The sequence below is a fragment of the Pleurodeles waltl genome, chromosome 1_1, assembly GCF_031143425.1.
Source record: "Pleurodeles waltl isolate 20211129_DDA chromosome 1_1, aPleWal1.hap1.20221129, whole genome shotgun sequence".
NCBI lineage: Eukaryota > Metazoa > Chordata > Amphibia > Caudata > Salamandridae > Pleurodeles > Pleurodeles waltl.
This window is the reverse complement of record NC_090436.1, coordinates 219,655,601-219,675,961: the sequence shown is the minus strand read 5'-3', so window position 1 is coordinate 219,675,961 and position 20,361 is coordinate 219,655,601. Positions and strand designations below refer to the sequence as shown.

The following is a 20,361-nucleotide window of genomic DNA, read 5'->3' as shown; positions in this document are numbered from 1 at the left end:
TGCAGGGGAGTGACTCCTTCACTTGAAGGGAGATTCTTTCTTGCTTCATTGGTGCAGCTGAAGTCTTGCCGACTCCAGAGGATGTACAGCCATTGAAATGGTACAAGTTGCTGACAGGAGCCACGGAAACAATGTTGCAAGGACAGGTTATCTCGTTTTTGCAGTCTTGTTCTGTTCCTGTGGAGTCCAGCAGCGGTTCCGGTGGCCAGGAGCAGAAGAGGTTATTGCAACGGAGTACTGGTGGAGTCTTGCATGCCGAATCTGGGGACCCACCCACAAGAGAGTCCCTAAATAGCCCAGAAGGAGGGTTGGTCACTTTGCCAGGTAACCACCTATCAAAGGGGGTCGCTGATATCATCTGCCTAATCTGACCAGTCAGATGCTCCCACGGGCCTCTGCCCATCTTGATTTCAAGATGGCAGAATCAGGGTGCCACCTGGAGGAGCTCTGGGCACCACCCCTGGGCTGGTGATGGACAGGGGAGTGGTCACTCCCCATTCCTTTGTGTAGTTTCATGCCAGAGAAGGGACTGGGGGGGTCCCTGGACTGGTGCAAACCGGATTATGCAAGGAGGGACCAAATGTGCCCTTCAAAGCAGGAAGGTGGTTTGGGGAGGCTACTCATCTCCAGGCTTGTAACACTTATTTCCAAGGGAGAGGAGGTTGCACCCCTCTCCCACAGGAAATCCTTTGTCCTGCCTTCCCCTGCTTGAGCTGGTCAAGCAACAGAAGGGCAGAATCCTGCCTGAGGGCCTGCAGCGGTGTGAGCTGCTCGCAGACCCTGAAAGACTGGTAGGAGAAATACTGGGGGGTCCTCTAAGGATCCCCCAGAGTGCATGGAATCATGCCACCAGTACTGGTGTCAGTATTCAGGAATGATTCCGACATGTTTGATATCAAACATGCCTAGGTTCAGAGTTACCATTATGTAGCTGGACCATAGGTAGTGACTTATGACCAGTCCATAGCTTAAATGTCTTCACCGCACTTAGCAAGTCCAGGGAATTGGAACTGGGGTTTGTAGGGGTACCTCTGCTTTTGCATGGGTGCCCACAAACACAGGGACCTACACTCTTCCCTTAGGATTGGAATGGCCTTCCATAGGGGTGACCTACAGTGACTTGGTGTAGTGACCAGCGGTGAAAGGGTGCATGCAGCTTTCCACATAGGCTGCACATGGCGCGCCTGTAGACCCAGTTTGCATGGCCCCCATGGGTGGCATAGTGCATGCTGCAGATCATGGGGGACCACTGGTGTACCAATGCTTTGGGTACCTAAGTACCATATACTAGGGACTTATAAGGGGACACCAGTATGCCAATTGTGGGGTGTAAAAGTTACCAAGACAACCAAATTTAGAGGAGAGAGAGAACAATCACTGGGATCCTGGTTAGTTAGGATCCCAATGAAAACAGTCTAAGCACACTGACAAAGGGCAAAAAGTTGGATAACTATGCCAAAAAGAGGGACTTTACTACACTTATAAATCTAGTTCTTCATCGTAGAAAGCTTCATTGAAGTCATAAGTCAGAAGAAGTCATACATATGCCCAGATTATTTATCCCCCCATAATTATAAATTGATGGATTATCCCGATAAAATATGTAGAGCTGTATTTTCTAATTGTAAAGTGAAGCCTAGAGCAATTGCATGGATGATCTTTAGGGTGATTTGCTTTGTCAAATTAACCCTTGATCAGGATGAATAAATACTTGGTTGGAGAAAATCTTTTGGCCATCAAGGCTGCCTAGATCTCAACATAGTGTAGTCTCAAAAGGTTTAGTGGTGCTGCAGACAGAGCTCACCATGGGTGGCTGCAATGATGAATTTGTTGAAAGGATCACAGTATTTCTTTGTTGCTATATTGGGCACCTGAAGCATAATCTGCTCAGAAGAAGCGTTCAGGGCCCTAGCATTCGTTTTTACATGATAACTGCGAAGCTTGTGTCTACTGAATAGTCTTTTTTTTTTTTTTTTTACATATTTGAGTGTTTGTTCTATGCTCATCCATTGTCTGACTGCTTGGTTTTAAGCTCATTGAATGTCAGTTAATTAAGGAATTTGTAGGAATTAAATTTGTGTTAAGCTCATGCGATGGAAAATCAAGCCGAGATTTGTCTTAACTGTCATCCAGTCATCGTTAAAAGTATTTGCATATGGTATGCCTACATTTTTGGTTTCCAAAGTATTTCTCTCTTTCTTCTATGCATGAAAGAAGCCACTTTTCATACTAATATTTTTGCAGGGTAAGGCGACGTTTGGAGAAACAGCACAAGCAAGAGCATGTTGAGAGACCGCCATACAAACAAGATAACACGGAGACAAAGCTGGAGAAGCAAGTGCAAATCATTGCAGAGTTGGAGGGGCAAGAGCGAATGAATACACAGCCAGGCAACCAAGAGAAAATTGAAACTAAGACAGTGAAAAAAACAAGTGTGTCATTCCGCCCTCAGGATTCCATAATTGAATTAATTCCAGTCGATGACAACAGCTCTGAAATTATTGATAACTCAGAGGTAAGGTATTACTCAAGCTTATATACTCTAACAACTTGGCGTTTACTGCAAATGGTTCATGCTTAGTTTTAGTATCTGATAAAAAATATTTGATACCGCAAAACATGCAAATGCCAAGAGAAAATTATTTGCCTGGTGTATAGGTAATATTTTATTTATTAAATGACTGCTTGCTTCATGGTCTTTTGGCATATCCATGCATACACATGAATCGCCAAAAGATCTTCCCTTTACCTTCACACTAACCTACACAACCACTTTTACACTGACCAGTTCATAAACTCTGTATTAGCCTCACATAATCATATACCAACAAACAGATAAAATAGTTTGACTGCATTGCCAGACCCGTAGTATAGTGGTGTATGTTATACCATTGCCAACAAACAAGGATACAGTTGTTTGATTGCGTTGCTAGAGCTGCATTGTAGAGGTATATGATATACCACTGCCAGAAACGTAACATAGATTTTCCTGAAATCTCTTGAAAGGCTAATATAGGTTTAATGCTATAATTAAAACAATGTGTTCTCTTTGTACAGTATTCTTTTGTGTAGATTTTACGTGGTGGCTATAACAGTGGGGTGATTAGAGTTGTGCTAGCTAAATTTTTGGATCAGGTTGGTAAAATATCAGTAAATAACATCTGATTAATCACAGTTGACCAATGTAGGTTCAGGAGAAGCACACCCACACCTATTTTTTTTTTTTTTTTTACCCATTAGGCTGTGTTGTGCATGACTGACCAGCTCAGTTACTTTCACACATTAGATATATTTGTAGGGAAAGTGCCCCTTTTGGCATGGGTAAACCCCCTCCCCCCATTTTTTGCCTGATAGTGATGTTAACGTGACTGAGTGTGTGCTGTGATCCTGCTCACCAGGCCCCGGCACCAGTGTTCTTTCCCTAAACTGTACCATTGTTTCAAGAATTGGCACATCCCTGGCACACAGCTGAGCCCCTTGTGAAAGGTACCAGTGGTACCAAGGGCTCTGTGACCAGGGAGGGTCCCTAAGGGCTGCAGCTTGTATTGTGCCACTGTCATTGCAGATTGTGTGTGCTGGTAGGGAGAAAAAGGCAGTCAACATATTCCCCGCCCCCCCTTCTAGGGTGCCATGCCCACAAACCACTGCCCGTGGCATAGGTAAGGATCCTTTAGCAGGCCTTACAGCCCTAAGACAGCATGCACTATACCACAGGTGAGGGCATAGCTGCATGAGCAATATGCCCCTACAGTGTCTAAGTCCATTTTTAGACATTGTAAGTGCAGTGTGGCCATATTAAGTACATGGGCTGGGAATTTATGAACTCCACAGCTCCATGATGGCTTCACTGAAGGCTGGGAAGTTTGGTATCAAACTTCTCAGCACAATAAACCCACACTGATGCCAGTGTTGTATTTATGGTACAATGCACACAGAGGGCCTCTTAGAGATGCCCCCTGTATTTTACCCAACCCTTTACTGTAAGGCTGACTTGTCTGTGCCAGCCTGCCACTAACAGACAAGTTTATGATGCCATGGGGTGAGAGCCTTTGTGCTCTCTGGAGTCAGGAACAAAGCCTGCTTTGGGTGGAGGTGCTTCACACCTCCCCCCCCCCTGCAGCAAATTGAACACTCAGAAGGTGACCCTCAAAGGCCCAGGCCTCCGGTTACAGCGCCCCAGGGCAATCAAGCTAGTGGAGATGCCCACCCCCTGGACCAAGCCACACTTTTGCCGGCAATTCAGGCGGGAAAATTAGGAAAACCCAGGTGGAGTTACAACTTCAGCTGGGACCACCCCTTAGGTGGCCACAGGTGAAGTGACCCACTCCTTACAGAATCCTCCATCTTATTCTGGAGGAAAGGGACCAGTAGGGGTTAGAATGTGCCCCCTCCCCAAAGGAAGTGGGCATTGGAAGGGTGTAGCCACTCTCAGGGACAGTAGCCATTGGCTACCACCCTGTGACCCCTGTAATGTTCCTAACTCTAGTGTTTAGGGGCACCCCTGAAACTTACTCATCAGATTCTTGGCGACCTCAAGAAGAAGAAACAAGGACTGCTAAGCCAACCCCCGCAATGAAGACTCCAGACAGCAACTGACTTGGCCCCAGCCCTACTGACCTGTCTGCAGCTTCAAAGACCCCTGCTCCAAGAAGGTGACACATCCTGCAGGACCAGCAACCCCCAGAGGACAGCCTGCTCAGCAGACAACAAAGAACTCCCGAGGACAACAGACCTGCCCAGTAGAAATGACCAGAAGGACTCCAGAACCGCCCTGGATCTGCGAGCCCTGTCCACTCTGTACCCGACGCCAACGGCACGAGTTCAGGTGGCTCACAGGTCCAGAGGAGGTCATTAGGCGATTCAGACCTCGAGTCCATCCTGGGTTGACCCCTCCTGGCCAACAAGATGCCGCCTGCAACCTGAATCCAGATGCTTCCCCTGACAGTGACCAGATCCGACAAAGATACCCGACGCCCAAGGAGGCACCTGCAGCCACCTGGCCTTGGGGAATCCAACCGGCGGTCCAGCAACGTCTAGTGGGCGCCTCTCCTGCCTGTCCAGCCTTCGGTTTCCTGGAACCGTCCCCCTGGACCAGCTTGCAGTATATTTTGTGCCCCCCCCCCCCCCAGGTTGCCCGATTGAAAAGCTTTGGGCACCCAGCTTTGTGTTTGCACCCCGCGGCCGCCCCTGTGCCACGTATGGTGTGTTTTTGGTGTGATCCTGTGCCCCAATTCCCCCTCCACCCCCCCCCCAAACACCCGACCGAAACCCCACAGGCCTGTGCCATGGAATCACCTCCAGTCCTCATAGAATTCCATTACAAACCTGACGCTAACTTTGACCTCTGCACCCAGCCAGCCACTTGTTGCTGATGGTGCACTTGTGGGGTCAGCCTCAACTTTGATCTGTGGACATCCTAATTCCCGAAGACTGGAATCGTAAAGTGTGTACTTACCTGTTTTCTGTGCTAACACTTTCCCTCCCCCAGGACTCTATGGACTCATACGGAAAATTGCAATGTGTCAACTTTTAAAATAGAATATTGCTGCTTATTTACAAAAACCAAATAAAGTACATTTGATACATATGCTTGATACCTATTGAACACTGTACTCAACTGCAACAAAGTTTTTCTGGTTCTAGTAATAAAGCACCAAAATATATTTTTTCTATATAAAAATAATTGTCCAGGAGTTAGTCATTGAGTGCGTGACTCATTTCTCGATTGTGTGTGTACAGCAAATGCTTTGCACTACCCTCTTTTAAGCCTAACTGCTCAACCACACTGCCAGAAATGAGAACATTAGAATTATCTAGTTTAGTCTCTGATAAGCCTATGGGGAACCCCTGTACTCTGTGCACACTATACCTCATTTTGGTATAGTATGTACAGAGCCAGATTCCTTCAACATTTACATGCAAGATACCAAAATAGAACTATTACATGGTAGTTATCATGAGAGGTTGGCAGGGGTTCGATCTTCCTTGATGTTGTTAGGCAAAATTGCATTGCGTATTGTGAGAAGGTGCGTGTGTTAATTAAAAAAAAAAAAAGTGTAGTATATTGCCTGAGTATATCTGACTGTAGTCTGTGATTTGCTTGGTATGATGCCAGTGTGTGTGCTCTGTCAACTGTTATTGAGTGAGTTATGCATGTTACCTATTATGATGAGGTGGCAAATGGGTATGTCTCTACCTAGCTGCCTAAGCTTTCTGGTAGCTAGTCACATTTTATGTACCTATATGTATTCTTTACTGTAGAGGTAATGTGGATCATAACATGTTAATGTGCAGGAGTATCTTTGAACTACTAAATGAGGACATGTTAAAATTTTCCTTTGCTAGGTACATCAGAATGACGTGCCAAACTTGGAGAATGGAGAAGGATTTGTTCTACCTCTTGGTAAGAAGTACAGAATGAGTGTTAATATGAAAAAATATTAACCTATGTACTAGAAAGGAGATATTTATTGCAACATGTTTAGACAGATGCTCTCTGCATGTTTCTACACATTCCGTGCAACATCATGTTTAAAATTCTGACTTAAATTAAACTGATTCTAATATTTTTGTAACATATATCAAACTACTTTTGTTCTTTATGTCTGCAAAAATCCTTGTAAGACAGCAAGGTTTTAAGAGGTTTGTGGGAAGGGTGTTGGTGTGAACATATGTTATAAGGAATAAAGTAATCCATGACCTTAGAAAGGAACTCTGCCTTTGGCCTCATAGCTCTGTATAGTCATGGAACTCCTCAGTAGCTTGCAATATACTTGTACGACAGGGAGTGCTTTATCCTATATATATTTATATGTGAAATGTTTGGAAAATGGCCCTTTCTGCAGGGTTATCACCAAACCTTTTGCCCTTCTCCTATTTTTCTAACCCCCCTTATTGGCTTTAGGACTCTGGGCACTATACCACTGCTAATCAGTGCTAACGTTCATGTGCTCTCACCCCTAAAACTTAGTATAATTGGATTACACCTGTTTGGCTTATTTAATGTACCTGTAAGTCCCTTGTAAAGTGGTGTACCATATACCCAGGGCCTGTCAATTAAATGCTACTAGTGGGCCTGCAGCACAGATTGTGCCACTCACAGAAGTAGCCTTTCAAACACGTCTGAGGCCTTCCACTACCGACCCTGCATTCACAGCTTACTGCCACATTGATTTGGCAAGTCAAACTACTTGCTAAGACCTTTTTGCTATACTTAGGGCACCCCTAAGGGAGGCCCTAGATAGCCCTATGGGGAGAGTGCTGTGTATGTAAAAGGTAGGACATATCTCTTTATGTGTTACATGTCCTAGTAATGACAGTCTATTTAGTTTCTCACTATTGTGAGTTCTGCCCCTCTCACAGGATTGTATTAGAAACTCCCTTCTATATCTCCAAGTCGTAATTTCTGATCAGTAAGGAGTAGCACGGGAATGTTTGGTACATTTGAAATGGTAGTAAGAAATCCTGCTTACCGGTGTAGATGGATTTTACATTACTATTTTAGAAGTGCCACTTTTGAATAGTGGGCATTTCTCTGTGCTTATAACTCTGTTGTTTTGCAGCACAACTCCAATCCACATCTAGGATAGGGTGACAGCTCCACTTTGTGCTTACTCCCCAGATAGCCGTCCATCAGGAATGGTTGGTGTGACAGGGGTACATCTGCATGCTGATGGTCTTCTTGGGCTAGGAGAGAGGGAGGCAAGGCACACTTTACACCTGAATAAGCTGTGGCCTGCACTCACTCAAAGGGCTTTTTTTTTGTTTACCCCCCAATGGTATCTGGAGCTAGGGTAGAGGAGAAGGGTGATTCTTGAAACTGGTCAGATCTGGCTAGAACCTTCTTCCACCTTCTAGAAGCTGGGCATTTTGAGTATATGCAGAGGAGCTGTAGCCCCCTGACAATAGAGCACTTTTGGGGACTGAACCCTGTGCCAGGAGGACCGCTGAACGCCACAAAGGGACCCATCTGGACTGCTTTTCTGTGGCTGCCCTGATACCTGCTGCTGCTGCGTAGGATAAAGGACTTCCTGGTTTGCTTTTCTGCTTGTTGCCCTGCTGCCAGCTGCTCCTTGACTTTGGGGTTCACTCACTGTTGGACTGCCATCCCTGCTAACTGCCTCATTGGACGCCCCACTGCCTGCTGGGTTGAAGGGAGGACTACCATTCCGCAATTTAGGGAATAAGCTGGTCTGTCGTACTGTGTCCCTAAGTATTTTCCCGGGGCTTGGGCCTTGCTCTGTGACCTTCAATCAGCACATGTGGAGCACTCTTTGCTCTGCTGAATCCAGAGGGCAGGTGCTGCTGCCTAAAGCAAGCCTCCCTGCTTCGGGTTGCAATCACCTAGAACCTTTGCCCATCATGACGACCAGTGCAGGCCATCATATTGCTTTGCAGGCTTTGGAGTGTGCCACGCTGTGGAGGACTACTCGACCTGACTGTCAACAGGGACATATGCTTGATGGTGACTTTAGCAGGGCAGCATTAGTCACTCTTCTGACCCCTGATTGGGCTTTTGCTAAGGGACTGCACCCTGCAGTCAATCAATCAATCAATCAAAGGCATTTGTATAGCGCACTGCTCACCCGGAGGGTCTCAAGGCGCTGGGGGGGGGGGGGGGGAAACGCTACTGCTCGAACAGCCAGGTCTTGAGTTGCTTCCTGAAGGCGAGATGGTCTTGCGTTGTCCGGAGGTGGATGGGGAGGGAGTTCCATGTCTTGGCTGCCAGGTAGGAGAAGGATCTTCCTCCGGCGGTGGCTCTGCGGATGCGGGGGACGGTGGCGAGAGCGAGGCTGGCGGAGCGGAGCTGGCGGGTGGGCTTGTGGAAGGTCAGGCGGCTGTTGAGGAACTTGGGGCCCAGGTCGTGGAGGGCCTTGTGTGCGTGGGTGAGGAGTCGGAACGTGATTCTTTTGTTGACGGGGAGCCAGTGCAGGTCTCTCAGGTGTTCGGAGATGTGGCTGTGTCGGGGGATGTCCAGGATGAGTCGTGCTGAGGCGTTCTGGATCCGTTGGAGTTTCTTCTGGAGTTTGGCGGCGGTGCCGGCGTAGAGGGCGTTCCCGTAGTCCAGCCGACTGGTGACGAGGGCCTGGGTGACCGTCTTCCTGGTCTCGGTGGGGATCCACCGGAAGATCTTTCGAAGCATGCGCAGGGTGTTGAAGCATGAAGATGAGACGGCGTTGACTTGTCTGGTCATCGAGAGGGAGGAGTCCAGGATGAAGCCTAGGTTGCGAGCGTGGTCCGTTGGCTTGGGGGTGGCTCCCAGGGCGGGGGGCCACCAGGAGTCGTCCCAGGCGGATGGTGATGATCCCAGGATGAGGACCTCCGTCTTGTCTGAGTTCAGTTTCAGGCGGCTGTTCTTCATCCATTCGGCGACGTCTTTCATCCCTTCGTGTAGGCTGGCTCTGGCGGCGTCCGGGTCGCTGGTGAGGGAGAGGATCAGCTGGGTGTCGTCGGCGTAGGTGATGATCTTGAGGTTGTGTTGACGTGCGATGGTTGCGAGGGGGCTCATATAGACGTTGAAGAGGGTGGGGCTGAGCGATGACCCTTGTGGAACTCCGCAGATGACTTCGGTGGCCGCTGACCGGAACGGGGGGAGGCGGACTCTCTGGGTTCTTCCGGCGAGGAATGAGGCGATCCACTCCAGGGCCTTCCCCTGGATGCCGGTGTTGTTCAGGCGCTGTACCAGGGTGCGGTGGCAGACAGTGTCGAACGCTGCGGAGAGGTCCAGGAGGATGAGGGCCGCAGTTTCCCCATTGTCCATTAGGGATCTGATGTCGTCTGTGGCTGCGATGAGGGCGGTCTCCGTGCTGTGGTTGGCTCGGAAGCCGGATTGCGAGTGGTCGAGGGATCCGTTGGTCTCGAGGAAGGCAGCTAGCTGTCTGTTGACGGTCTTCTCGATGACTTTGGCAGGAAACGGGAGGAGCGAGATGGGGCGGTAGTTCTTGAGGTCGGAGGGGTCAGCAGTTGGTTTCTTCAGCAGGGCACTGATCTCGGCGTGTTTCCAGCACTCCGGGAAGGTGGCGGTGTTGAAGGAGGCGTTGACGATGTCACGGAGGTGGGGTGCGATGATGTGGTCAGCCGTGTTGAAGATGTGGTGTGGGCAGGGGTCCGTAGGGGATCCGGAGTGGATGGTGTTCATTGTGCGTGTTGTGTCTTCGGTGCTGACTGGGGTCCAGGTGCGGAGGGTGGCGGTGGGGGGCATCGGTTCGGTGGTGGGGTTTGTGGTTGGTGGGCCGAAGCTGTTGTGAATGTTGGCAGGTGGCAGTTACAAAGTCCTGGGTGCCACCCTGCATTCTTGTGGTGGTATGCCCCAGCGCAACTCTGAAACTACCGCCTTCTTTCCAAGGAGTCCGGTGCACCAGATTGGCAGCCGGCACCTCCCAGCTTGACTGATTCACTCTCAGCATACTGGTTCAGAGACAGGCCGTCTGAGGTCTTGTACCGTGGCAGCTGCTCCCTCTGTGAGTCTACTCACGGGGAAGTCCCAAGGATGGTCTCCCCGAGACACACCACTTCCTCTCCTAGGGCTTGGGGCCTTGGCCTGTGACCTTCAATCAGCACTTGTGGAGTGCTCTTAGTTCTCCTGAATCTGGAGGGCAGGTGCTGCTGCCTAGGCCAAGCCTCCCCAATCTGGTTTGCCTTCATCTAGAACCTTTGTCCATGATGACAACCAGTACAGGCTATTATACTGCCTTGCAGGCTTTGGAGTGTGCCGTGCTGTGGAGGACAGGACGGCATGACCGTCAACAGGGACCTACCCTTGGTGGAGACCTAAGCAGGCTGGCATTAGTCACTCTTCCGACCCCTGATTGGGTGCATGCTAAGAGCCTGCACCCTGCAGTTGTGACAACAGAGTCCTGGGTGACGCCTTGTATTCCTTTGGTGGTATGCCCCGGAGCAACCCTAACACTGCCACCTCCTTTCCAAGGTGCCCAGTGCCCCCGATTGGCTACTGGCACCTCGGGGTTAACTGAATCGGGCTCGGCACGCTGGTTCAGAGACAGACCGCTCGAGGTCTTGTACTGTGGCAGCTGCTCTCGCTGTGCCTCTAAACACGGGGGAGTCCCAAGGAGGGTCTCCCCATGACACACCACAGGGGTTGTGTGCCCCCTCGCCTTCTCTCCTTAACTGAGACTAAGCCAGGGGTCCCTCGGGCTGCTGCGGGGTGGAGCGCTCACAGACTGCAGTATCACAGCAGGGACACCACGCCCACGGGCTGTACGGAAGGCTCTCTCCCAGCGCAGACCCTGGGAAACCTCACCCCCAGCTAGGAGTTGGGAATCACCGTATGACCTCTGGTGTGTGGTGGGTACCTTATACCAGGTCCAGGTATCCCCTACTAGTGTAGTGTAGGCAGTGTCTTGAAGCCAGGCTCTCTAGAGGTAGCTGTGGATGAGCAGCCAAGGTTTATTTAGGAGACATGCAAAGCTCATGCAGTAGCACTGTAGTCACACAGCACGTACACACATGAAAGAAAACACGCAAAATTTACAAAAATAAATGTGCTTTATCATGGTAACGCAGCACCAAAGTTACTATAGAGTCAATACCCCCTTAGGCTGCAAGTAATACACAAGATAAATACACTAGTTGTCAGAAATAGGCAGATGAATAGTTAGAAAACAGTTCAAACTGTGTAAAACACAATAGAGAATAGTGGCCCTGGGCAAACACAAACCATATACTGAAAAAAATTTAATCCGATAGTGTTGCCCCCCCCCCCACCCAGGTAAGTGGAGTGTTTAGAGTTGCTGGGGGTACCAAGAAAGCACAAAGGTAAGTTTCACAACACCCCCCAGCAACCAAGAAAGCAGGAGTAAATTGCTAGAATTTCCCCAAAACACCCATTTAGAAGAAAAGAAGAGGATTGCAAATCCCAGAAATGACTGCAAGAAACCAACAGTGGATTCCTGAAGATGAAGACAGGAGCCCCTGTCCACTAAGCTGAGGATAGCAGGAGTTGGTCGACGGTGAGGAAGGAAAGTCAGCACTGCAGCCCTGGAGTTGGAGTTGAGTTCCTGGAGAAAGCAGGTGATGTCCCACGTCGGAAGGAAGATTGCAGTCAGGTTTGGTGTTCGGATTCCACCATCAAGCCTTGGCACAGGCAAAACTCGCGGTTGGTGGAAAGTGGTGCTGCTGGGGACCAGCAAGGCCCAGGAGGACTCAACCCAGGAGGGGGAGTCAGAGGGAGTCTGCAGCGTCGCAGAGCCCACAGAAGCACAGGCAGCACTCACAGGAGTCGCCGGGGTGGGGACACAGAAGTTGCAAAAGGAGCCTACGCAGCACTACAAAAAGGAGTCCCACGCTGCAGGAGATTCACTCAGGGAGCTGTGCATCGCAGGACAGAGTGCTGGGGGCTGGAGCTACACGAAGACCCCTTGGAAGAAGTGCCAACAAGCATTGGCAGCTTCAAAAGAGGCGGTGCATGGGGTACTGTCCTGTGTGGGAAGGTAAGGGCTTACTTCCACCCAAGTTAGACAGCTGGTGGAGAGGTCCGTCCAGACCACACCCGACCACCACCCATGATGCAGGATCCACGCACCTCAGCAGGAGAGGGGAATCCACGCAGCTGGTCGTCGTTGCTGTTGGTTCCTGCCGATGCAGGGAGGGAGATTCCTTCTTTCCTGTGCAGACTGAAGACAGGCTGTCCTCAGAGAATGCACAACCAGGGAAAAGTTGAAGAAGCTGGAAGGAGCTGTGGAAACAATGTTGCAGGCAAAGTCTTAATCTTTGTTGCAGATTGACAGGTCCTGGAGAATCCAGATGCAGTTTTTTTGGTCAGAAGTCGAAGTAAGGGATGCAGAGGAATCCTACTGAAATCTTGCAAGCCGAAACTGAGGAACCACCCAAAAAAGAGACCCTAAATAGCGTTGAAAGGGGGTTTGGTCTCAAAGCTGGGTGGCCACCTATCTGGAGGGGGCTCTGATGTCATCTGTCTAACCTGGCCACTCAGATGCTTCCAGAGTTCCCTGCCAACCTTTGATTCAAGATGGCAAAATCCAGGGACCCTCTGGTGGAGCTCTGGGCACCTGCTTTGCCACAGAGACCTTCCCTGGCATTGGGTCAGACGTCGATGCTCCCGATGTCGGTTGGGCCCACAATCGACAACGATCCCATCCTCATACCCGACGACCCGGAGCCGGAACGATGTTGCTCGATGCCGATTCCGTTCTCTATGGGCTCTCCTGGACTAGGGTTGATCCAGACCCTTATGCTTATCGTTATGGATATGGGGAGAGTATGGAGGGAAGGCTGGATCCTTTAGAATACCAGCTTGATCCCCAAATGGACTGGGTGCAGGATTTGGGTGATGCTAGTGGAGTAGACACCTCTCCTGACCAATGTTCCCTGTAAGGCGCGCGCGCGCACCTTTCCTTCCCCCATCGCGCAGGCCCCTTTGGCAAGCGCGCACGTTGTGCTGTTATCGAATGTTCCACCATTCCTATACTTTGTGGTAGTTTATATGCGTTATCACTTTCTAAGCCTAAATAAGCCTTTTAGAGCGATAAAAGTGCTCCCCTAAGGCAGATAATGCTCATATTTGAATCTGGATTGAAGTCAATGAAAACAGCGTTTAAATGCCGCGGGGAGTGTTTTAAACATTATTTGGCGTACTTTAGCATACAAGCGAGCAAGTGATATTTGTCTTGGAAATGAATGGTTAATGAGCTAGGAAATGCTTCAGAACAGTAGAAAATGTGCTGTTATCGAATGTTCCACCATTCCTATACTTTGTGGTAGTTTATATGCGTTATCACTTTCTAAGCCTAAATAAGCCTTTAAGAGCAATATACGTGCTCCCCTAACAGGTCATGTCCTTGGGGTGTGCAACCAGGTCACAAAACTGCCTTGATGCCCTATTGCATGGAGCAATGATATCCCTTTTGTGCTTTAGTGGTATGGAGAGGCTAATGCCAAAGATCTTGGCTAGTTATGCGCTGCGCGTGCGTGAATGGTCAATTTCTTGGCGCACGTATCCTTGGCTGCAACGCACAGAGCCGCACACTGCCGCACATAGTGGAAAAAAATTAGAGGGAACATTGCTCCTGACACTGGTATGCTCTCTCCTCCTACCGTTACTACGGAGGAGGGTGCCTCATATTCTATGGTGGTGAGAAGGGCGGCTGAAGTCCTGGACCTCAAGCTATCATCTGTGGCGGTTAGGCCTAATATCCTAACCAGCGTGCTTCAGATGGGGTTTTCCTCTTCCGAACCCCTTCTTCCCTTTAATGAGGCACTGACCGACGTCCTTTCGCGTACTTGGTCCAGACCCAGCACGGGGGCTCCTGTGAATAGGACGATTGCCCGCCGCCATCGGCCTGCGCCGACAGATCCAAAATTCCTCTCCCAAATACCTACGCCTGAGAGCCTTGTCATCCGGGCTTCCTCGTCATCTGGCGCATTCCCTGCTGCACCCCCGGATAGGGAATCAAAAAGACTGGACAATTTGGGGAAGAAGTTATTTTCTTCCAACAGTCTAGTGCTGCAGTCCATGAATACTGCATGCCTTTTGCGGCGCTATTCCCATACTCTCTGTGATACAGTTGCACAAGTGCTGCTTAGAGTTCCGGAGGAGGCCCGGACTAACCTTTCCCAAGCCGTAACAGATGGGAGGGATACAGCAAAGTTCCTGATTCGTTGTGGACTAGATACAACCGACTCTCTGGGCAGATTGGTTGCATCAACGGTGGCATTGAGATGCCACGTCTGGCTGAGACCATCTGGTTTTCAGGGGATGTCCAGCAATCCTTGATGGACATGCCCTTTGATGGCACACGTCTTTTCGGAGACTAGGCGGACTCGGCGCTCGAGGCACTTTAAGGATTCCCAAGCCACAGGCCAGTCCCTTGGCCTCGCAACCACTTCTAGACCCCAGCAGTCCACCTTTCACCCCTTTCGTGGCCACAGAAGGGACACCCAACCGCGTCCTTTACCCCATGGCCATTGAACTGCACATGCTGTACAGCTCCTGGGTGGACAGGGGATCTCACATTCCCGGGGATCAGGGAGCCACCGGGTCACCCAGTCCACCCTTGTCCCCTCCTCAGTCTCCAAACCTTCCGCGGGTACACCAGGAATCAGTCGGCGGCAGGATTCGCCATCACCTGCCCCAATGGCAGTCCATTACCTCGGACAGGTCGGTCCTCCAGCTTGTCCGAAGTGGCTACTCCCTCCCCTTCGAGACACCTCCTCCTACCATGCCACCTTCATGCAATCGAATATCGGATGATCATATGGCGCTTCTCAGCGAGGAAGTACAAGCCTTTTTGGGCAAAGGAGCTATAGAGAGGGTTCTGTTGCCAGAAGTGGGTTGTGGTTGCAATTCCCGCTACTTTCTTTTCTAGTGCCGAAAAAGGACAAGGGTCTTCGTTCCTATATCAGATCTTCGGTCCCTCAACCTCTTCCTCAAAAAGAAGAAGTTCAAAATGTTGACATTGGCTCAGGTCCTATCTGCCCTGGATCCTGGAGACTGGATGGTAGCGTTGGACTTGCAAGACGCATTTGCACATTCCTGTCTTGCCGGCCCACAGACATTACCTACGATTCGTGGTAGGTCACGAGCACTTTCCGTTTACCGTACTCCCCTTTGGCCTTACCAGTGCCCCTCTGGTGTTCACGAAAGTGATGGTAGTAGTGGCAGCTTATCTGCATAGGTTAGGGGTCCCAGTCTTCCTTTACCTCAACAATTGGCTGATGAAGGCAAACTCACCCCAGACTGTCGTCTCCCACCTCCAGACTAAGGCGAACCTTTTGCATTCGCTGGGGTTCACTATCAACATGCCGAAGTCACACCTGACTCCTTCTCAGATGCTCCCTTTCATCGGAGCTGTTCTGGATACAGGGCAGTTTCCAGCATATTCTCCCGAAAAGCGAGTCCAGGATATTCGGGCTATGATATCAATGTTTCAGCCTCTGTCCTGGATTTCGGTGACAATGACTCTGAGGCTGCTGGGCCTCATGGCCTCCTGCATCCTGCTAGTTCAAAATGCCAGATGGCATATGCGGGCTCAGCAGTGGGACCTGAAGTTCCAGTAGGCACAGCATCAAGGGAATCTCTCTGACAAGGTCCAGATCTCGGAAGGGAACTGCGAGAGGCTTGCAGTGGTGGTTAACAAATCAGGATTGGGTCAAGGGCAGATCCCTCTCCTTTCCTCAACCAGATCTTACAGTCGTGACAGATGCGTCACTCCTGGAATGGGGTGGCCACGTGGAAGAGGCGGCGATCAGAGGCCTCTGGTCTCCGGCAGAAACCGGGCTCCATGTCAACCATCTGGCGCACTGAGCGATTCGACTAACATTGAAAGCATTCCTTCCCTCTCAAGGGGAAAGCATTGAAAGTGTTCACAGACAACACCACTGCCATGTGGTACTGCAACAAACAGGGCAGAGTGGGGTCGTGTACCCTTTGTCAAGAGGTTCTTCGTCTCTGGACTTGGCTGGAACATGAGGGCATTTCCCTGGTGTTGGAAAATGGGTTATTGGTAAGGGCAGGTAGGTACCCACACTTAGCAATAAGCCACTAACCTCGACTTAGGTCCAGTTAGGTCTCAGTAAATTAAACCCAGCTCAACCCTTGGTAGCTTGGCAACGAGCGACTTAGGAGACAGAGTGTAAAGCATTAAAATTTCACAAAACAGTAATTGAATATAACACAGGAAACAGTTTAAAAATCCAAAACCAATTCATAAAAATAGATAATATTTAAAATGACACAAAAACGAATAAAATCGGATAAGGGGAACCAGAGAAATACATTTTTAAAGAATTATTGTTTTTTAGCACCTAGAAACAAAAAGCGCCAATCGGGTCATCTGGTTGCACCTTGACCGGGGCAAAGTCAAAGTTTAAGGCCGATCGCGATGGAGCCCGGCTCGGCTACAGGCCACGGGAGGCCTCGGTCAAAAGTTTACCTTCGCACTTAGTCGTTTTTCTGAAGATTTTCTTCAGCGGGACGAACCTGTCAGTCCAATCCGACCTCCTGGAACCCTTCTCCGGATACGCGTCGCGGGAATCCTCGTGGAGATTTTTACCTTCGGACTTAGTCGTTTTTTCGAGGTGAAAATCCTTCGACCGGGGTAAACCTGGATCTTGATCCGATGTCCTTAGAGCCCTCCTCGGATACGCTGGCTGGGAGGTCCCGGCCAACTTTGTACGTTCGGACTTAGTCTCTCTTTTTTCGAGATTTTCTTCACCGGGACGAACCTGCATATCAGGCCGGGTCACGGTTGAGGCAAGCCGACTAGTGTTGCCGCGGCGGGTCGGTCCTTCTATGGAGCTTTTTCTTCAAAAGTTCTCCAAACTCCTGGGTCTTCTCCCAGATGTTCTTTTAAAGTTCTTTTGGGGTCCACAGCTCACCCCAAGGGTCCAGAAGCTCTGAGATGATCCTTGGGGGGTGTGGACTACAACTCCCAGAATGCACCTGGCGCAAACTCCTTTTTGGCCACTGGGCAGGGGTCAGCTGGTTGATTTCTTCAGGAGTTGGTGCAGGGGACTCTGGTTAGCAGTTGTTCACCTGTAGAAAACAGGGAGTCCCTCCTTGAACCAGTTGAAGCCAGGCAAAGTCCTTCTTGTGGTGAAGCCCAAGTGTGCAGCTGGTGCAGTCTTCCTTCTCCTTTGGTTCTTCTTTGTTGGAATCTGATGGGGATCTGAGGTGTGGGTGCAGGTCTTCCAGTTTTATCCTTGCTCCTGGGTGAAAAACAGGAGGGTCCTGATTCTCCAATCAGGCGCAGGGTCCTTCCCCCTGTGATGACCACTTCCTGGGAAGTGTGGCAAAAATCAATCCCAGGAGGCAACATTCTTCAAAAATCCATCATGGCTGAAAATGATTTTTGGAGGTTACATCTGGCGGAGCCCACCCACTGGTGTGGCTAAGAATCATAAACACACCCCTCTCCTGCCCTTTCCTAATCTAATCAAGGGGGCACCTAGTTGTCTGGGGTTGCAGGATGTGGGGGTGTTGCTGGGTTGCTCCAAATGTCCTTCTCTGCCTTTGAAGACCAGTTTGGCAGCCCTCCCCCTTCCTGCCTCACCATCTGCTGAGGGGAGATTCCCTCCCACATGCACATCTCTTTGTGTGAAGCCAGGACACTTCACACCTCATCAAGGCAGCCTGGCCAATCAGGGAACAGCAGCAAAAACAATGCAGGGCTGAAATTGGCAACTTTTCAGGTAAAGTTTAAAACTCTTTACCTGAACAAGTTATATTAAATCCCACAACTGGAAGTTGTGGAATTTATTATATACAATGAATTTGATACCAAACTCTAGCCTATGAAGGCCATTCACTACAATGAGGGAAAAACAAATTTGGCTGTTTTTCCCTCCCCAGGGCTTACAAAACTACTTTTATAAGGTCCCTGCTTATAGTTACATGGCACCCAGCCCTAGGGGCACATAGGACACACCTTAGGGGTGCCTTATATGTAAAAATAAGGTAGTTTAAGACTTTGGAACTACTTTTAATTCCAAAGTCGAATTTGCATATAACGTTAATTTAAAAGCAGCCAGCAAGGCAGGCCTGCCTTTAAAATGACCCTGGGCACCTCAGCAGTGCACCTATGGGTGCACTACCTATGCTGTGGTCCCTAAACCTACATGCCCTACGATATATACTAGGAACTTATAGGTAGGTTAAGTTAGCCAATTATAATTAGCCTAATTTGCATATCCACTTTACACAGAGCACTGGCCCTGGGACTGGTAAGCAGTACCCAGGGCACAGCCAAGGGTCAGTAACCACCAGTACCTGTCCAAAAAGTGTGGGGGTGACCAGGGCAAAAAGGAGGACTTTCCTACACCTGGTGATTCAACACCTGGCAGGCTCCTTAAATGCCAGAGCAGACGAACTCAGCCGATGATGCGTGGTCGATCACGAATGGCGTCTCCATCCGGAGGTGGCACAGGGTCTCTTCCTTCAGAGACCTTGGTTAGACGCGTAATGTAAGCTGTTTTGTGAGTTGGAGTTTCCAAGGCGGTACTCCTTTCGTTGCAAGCGGATCTCAGGCCTCCTATACGCCTTTCGACCCATACCAGTTCTGCCTAGAGTTCTGAAGAAGATCAGGCAAGACCTGGCCTAAGTTATACTGGTTACTTCGGACTGTGCACGAAGAGTCTGGTATCCCGAGCTGTTGAGCATGGCCATAGCTCCTCCGATCAGACTGCCTCTTTGGGAGAATCTTTCGCAGCAGCAGGGGAGGGTCCTCCATCCGCATCTATTGACCCTCCCCCTGCTTGCGTGGAGACTTAGCGGCAACAGTTGAGGCCTTTTGACCTGCCACCTGAGGTCTGTAATGTTACCTTGGCAGCCAGGCGTCCCTCAACCAAAACTGTGTTTGCCTTTCATTGGAAGAAATGTGTGGCATGGTGCATCTGTCGATCCTCTATCTGCTCCTCTATCTGCTCCTCTTTCTCAGGTCCTCCTCCTTATTCTTTCCCTTGCCCAGCAGGGTTCCACCCTGGGCTCTCTTTAGGGATATCTCTCTGCTATCTTGAGTTTACCAGATCAGCCTTACTTATTTAAATCTCCTATAGTTGGGAGGTTTCTTAAAGGCCTCACACATCTCTTTTCTCCTATCTCATTCATCATACCCCAATGGGATCTAAGCCTAGTATTAACAAACCTTATGTGTGCCCCGTTTGAGCCTCTTCACAACTGCCCTATATGGCTCTTAACCCTCAAGACTGTCTTTTTAGTTGCCATTACCTCTGCCCGCAGAGTAAGTGAGCTCCAGGCTCTGTCATCTAAGCCACCTTTCCTGGCCATACATCCTGACAAAGTGGTGATTCGCACGAGGGCTTTGTTTCTACCTAAGGTAGTGACACCCTTTCATATCGGACAGTCCATCACCTTGCCTACCTTTTATGCACCCCCACATTCCTCTCATGAAAAGGATAGACTCCACCGTCTGGACCCAAAAAGAGAGTTGGCGTTCTACCTTGATCGTACCAAAGACTTCCGAGTGGATGCTTGTAGGAAGTTGGCTCTGTATATACTATTCAAAGTAAGAAATAGTGTGCACAGAGTCCAAGGGTTCCCCTTAGAGGTAAGATAGTGGCAAAAGTAGATAATTCTAATTCTCTATTTTGTGGTAGTGTGGTCAAGCAGTAGGCTTATCAGAGGGTAGTGTTAAGCATTTGTTGTACACACACAGGCAATAAATGAGGAACACACACTCAAAGACTTACTCCAGGCCAATAGGTTTTTATGTAGAAAAATATATTTTCTTAGTTTATTTTAAGAACCACAGGTTCAAGATTTACATTAAACACTTTAAATGTAAGGTACTTCACTTAGATACTTTAGGAACTTTGAATGACAACAGTATCATATACAGTCTTTGTAAAAATGGCAATAAGCTATTT

At 49.4% G+C, this 20,361-nt stretch overlaps 1 protein-coding gene across 6 annotated transcripts in view; it reads left to right on the top strand.

The window, feature by feature from the left end:
* Positions 1-20,361, top strand: part of CPLANE1 (ciliogenesis and planar polarity effector complex subunit 1) — a 1,992,329-nt gene that overhangs the window by 1,338,664 nt on the left and 633,304 nt on the right. For all 6 annotated transcript variants that reach the window (XM_069221234.1, XM_069221235.1, XM_069221236.1 and 3 more), the window contains 2 exons: positions 2,245-2,515; positions 6,346-6,403. In XM_069221234.1, coding sequence (XP_069077335.1) covers positions 2,245-2,515; positions 6,346-6,403 — 329 coding nt within the window. The remainder of the gene's footprint in view (positions 1-2,244; positions 2,516-6,345; positions 6,404-20,361) is intronic.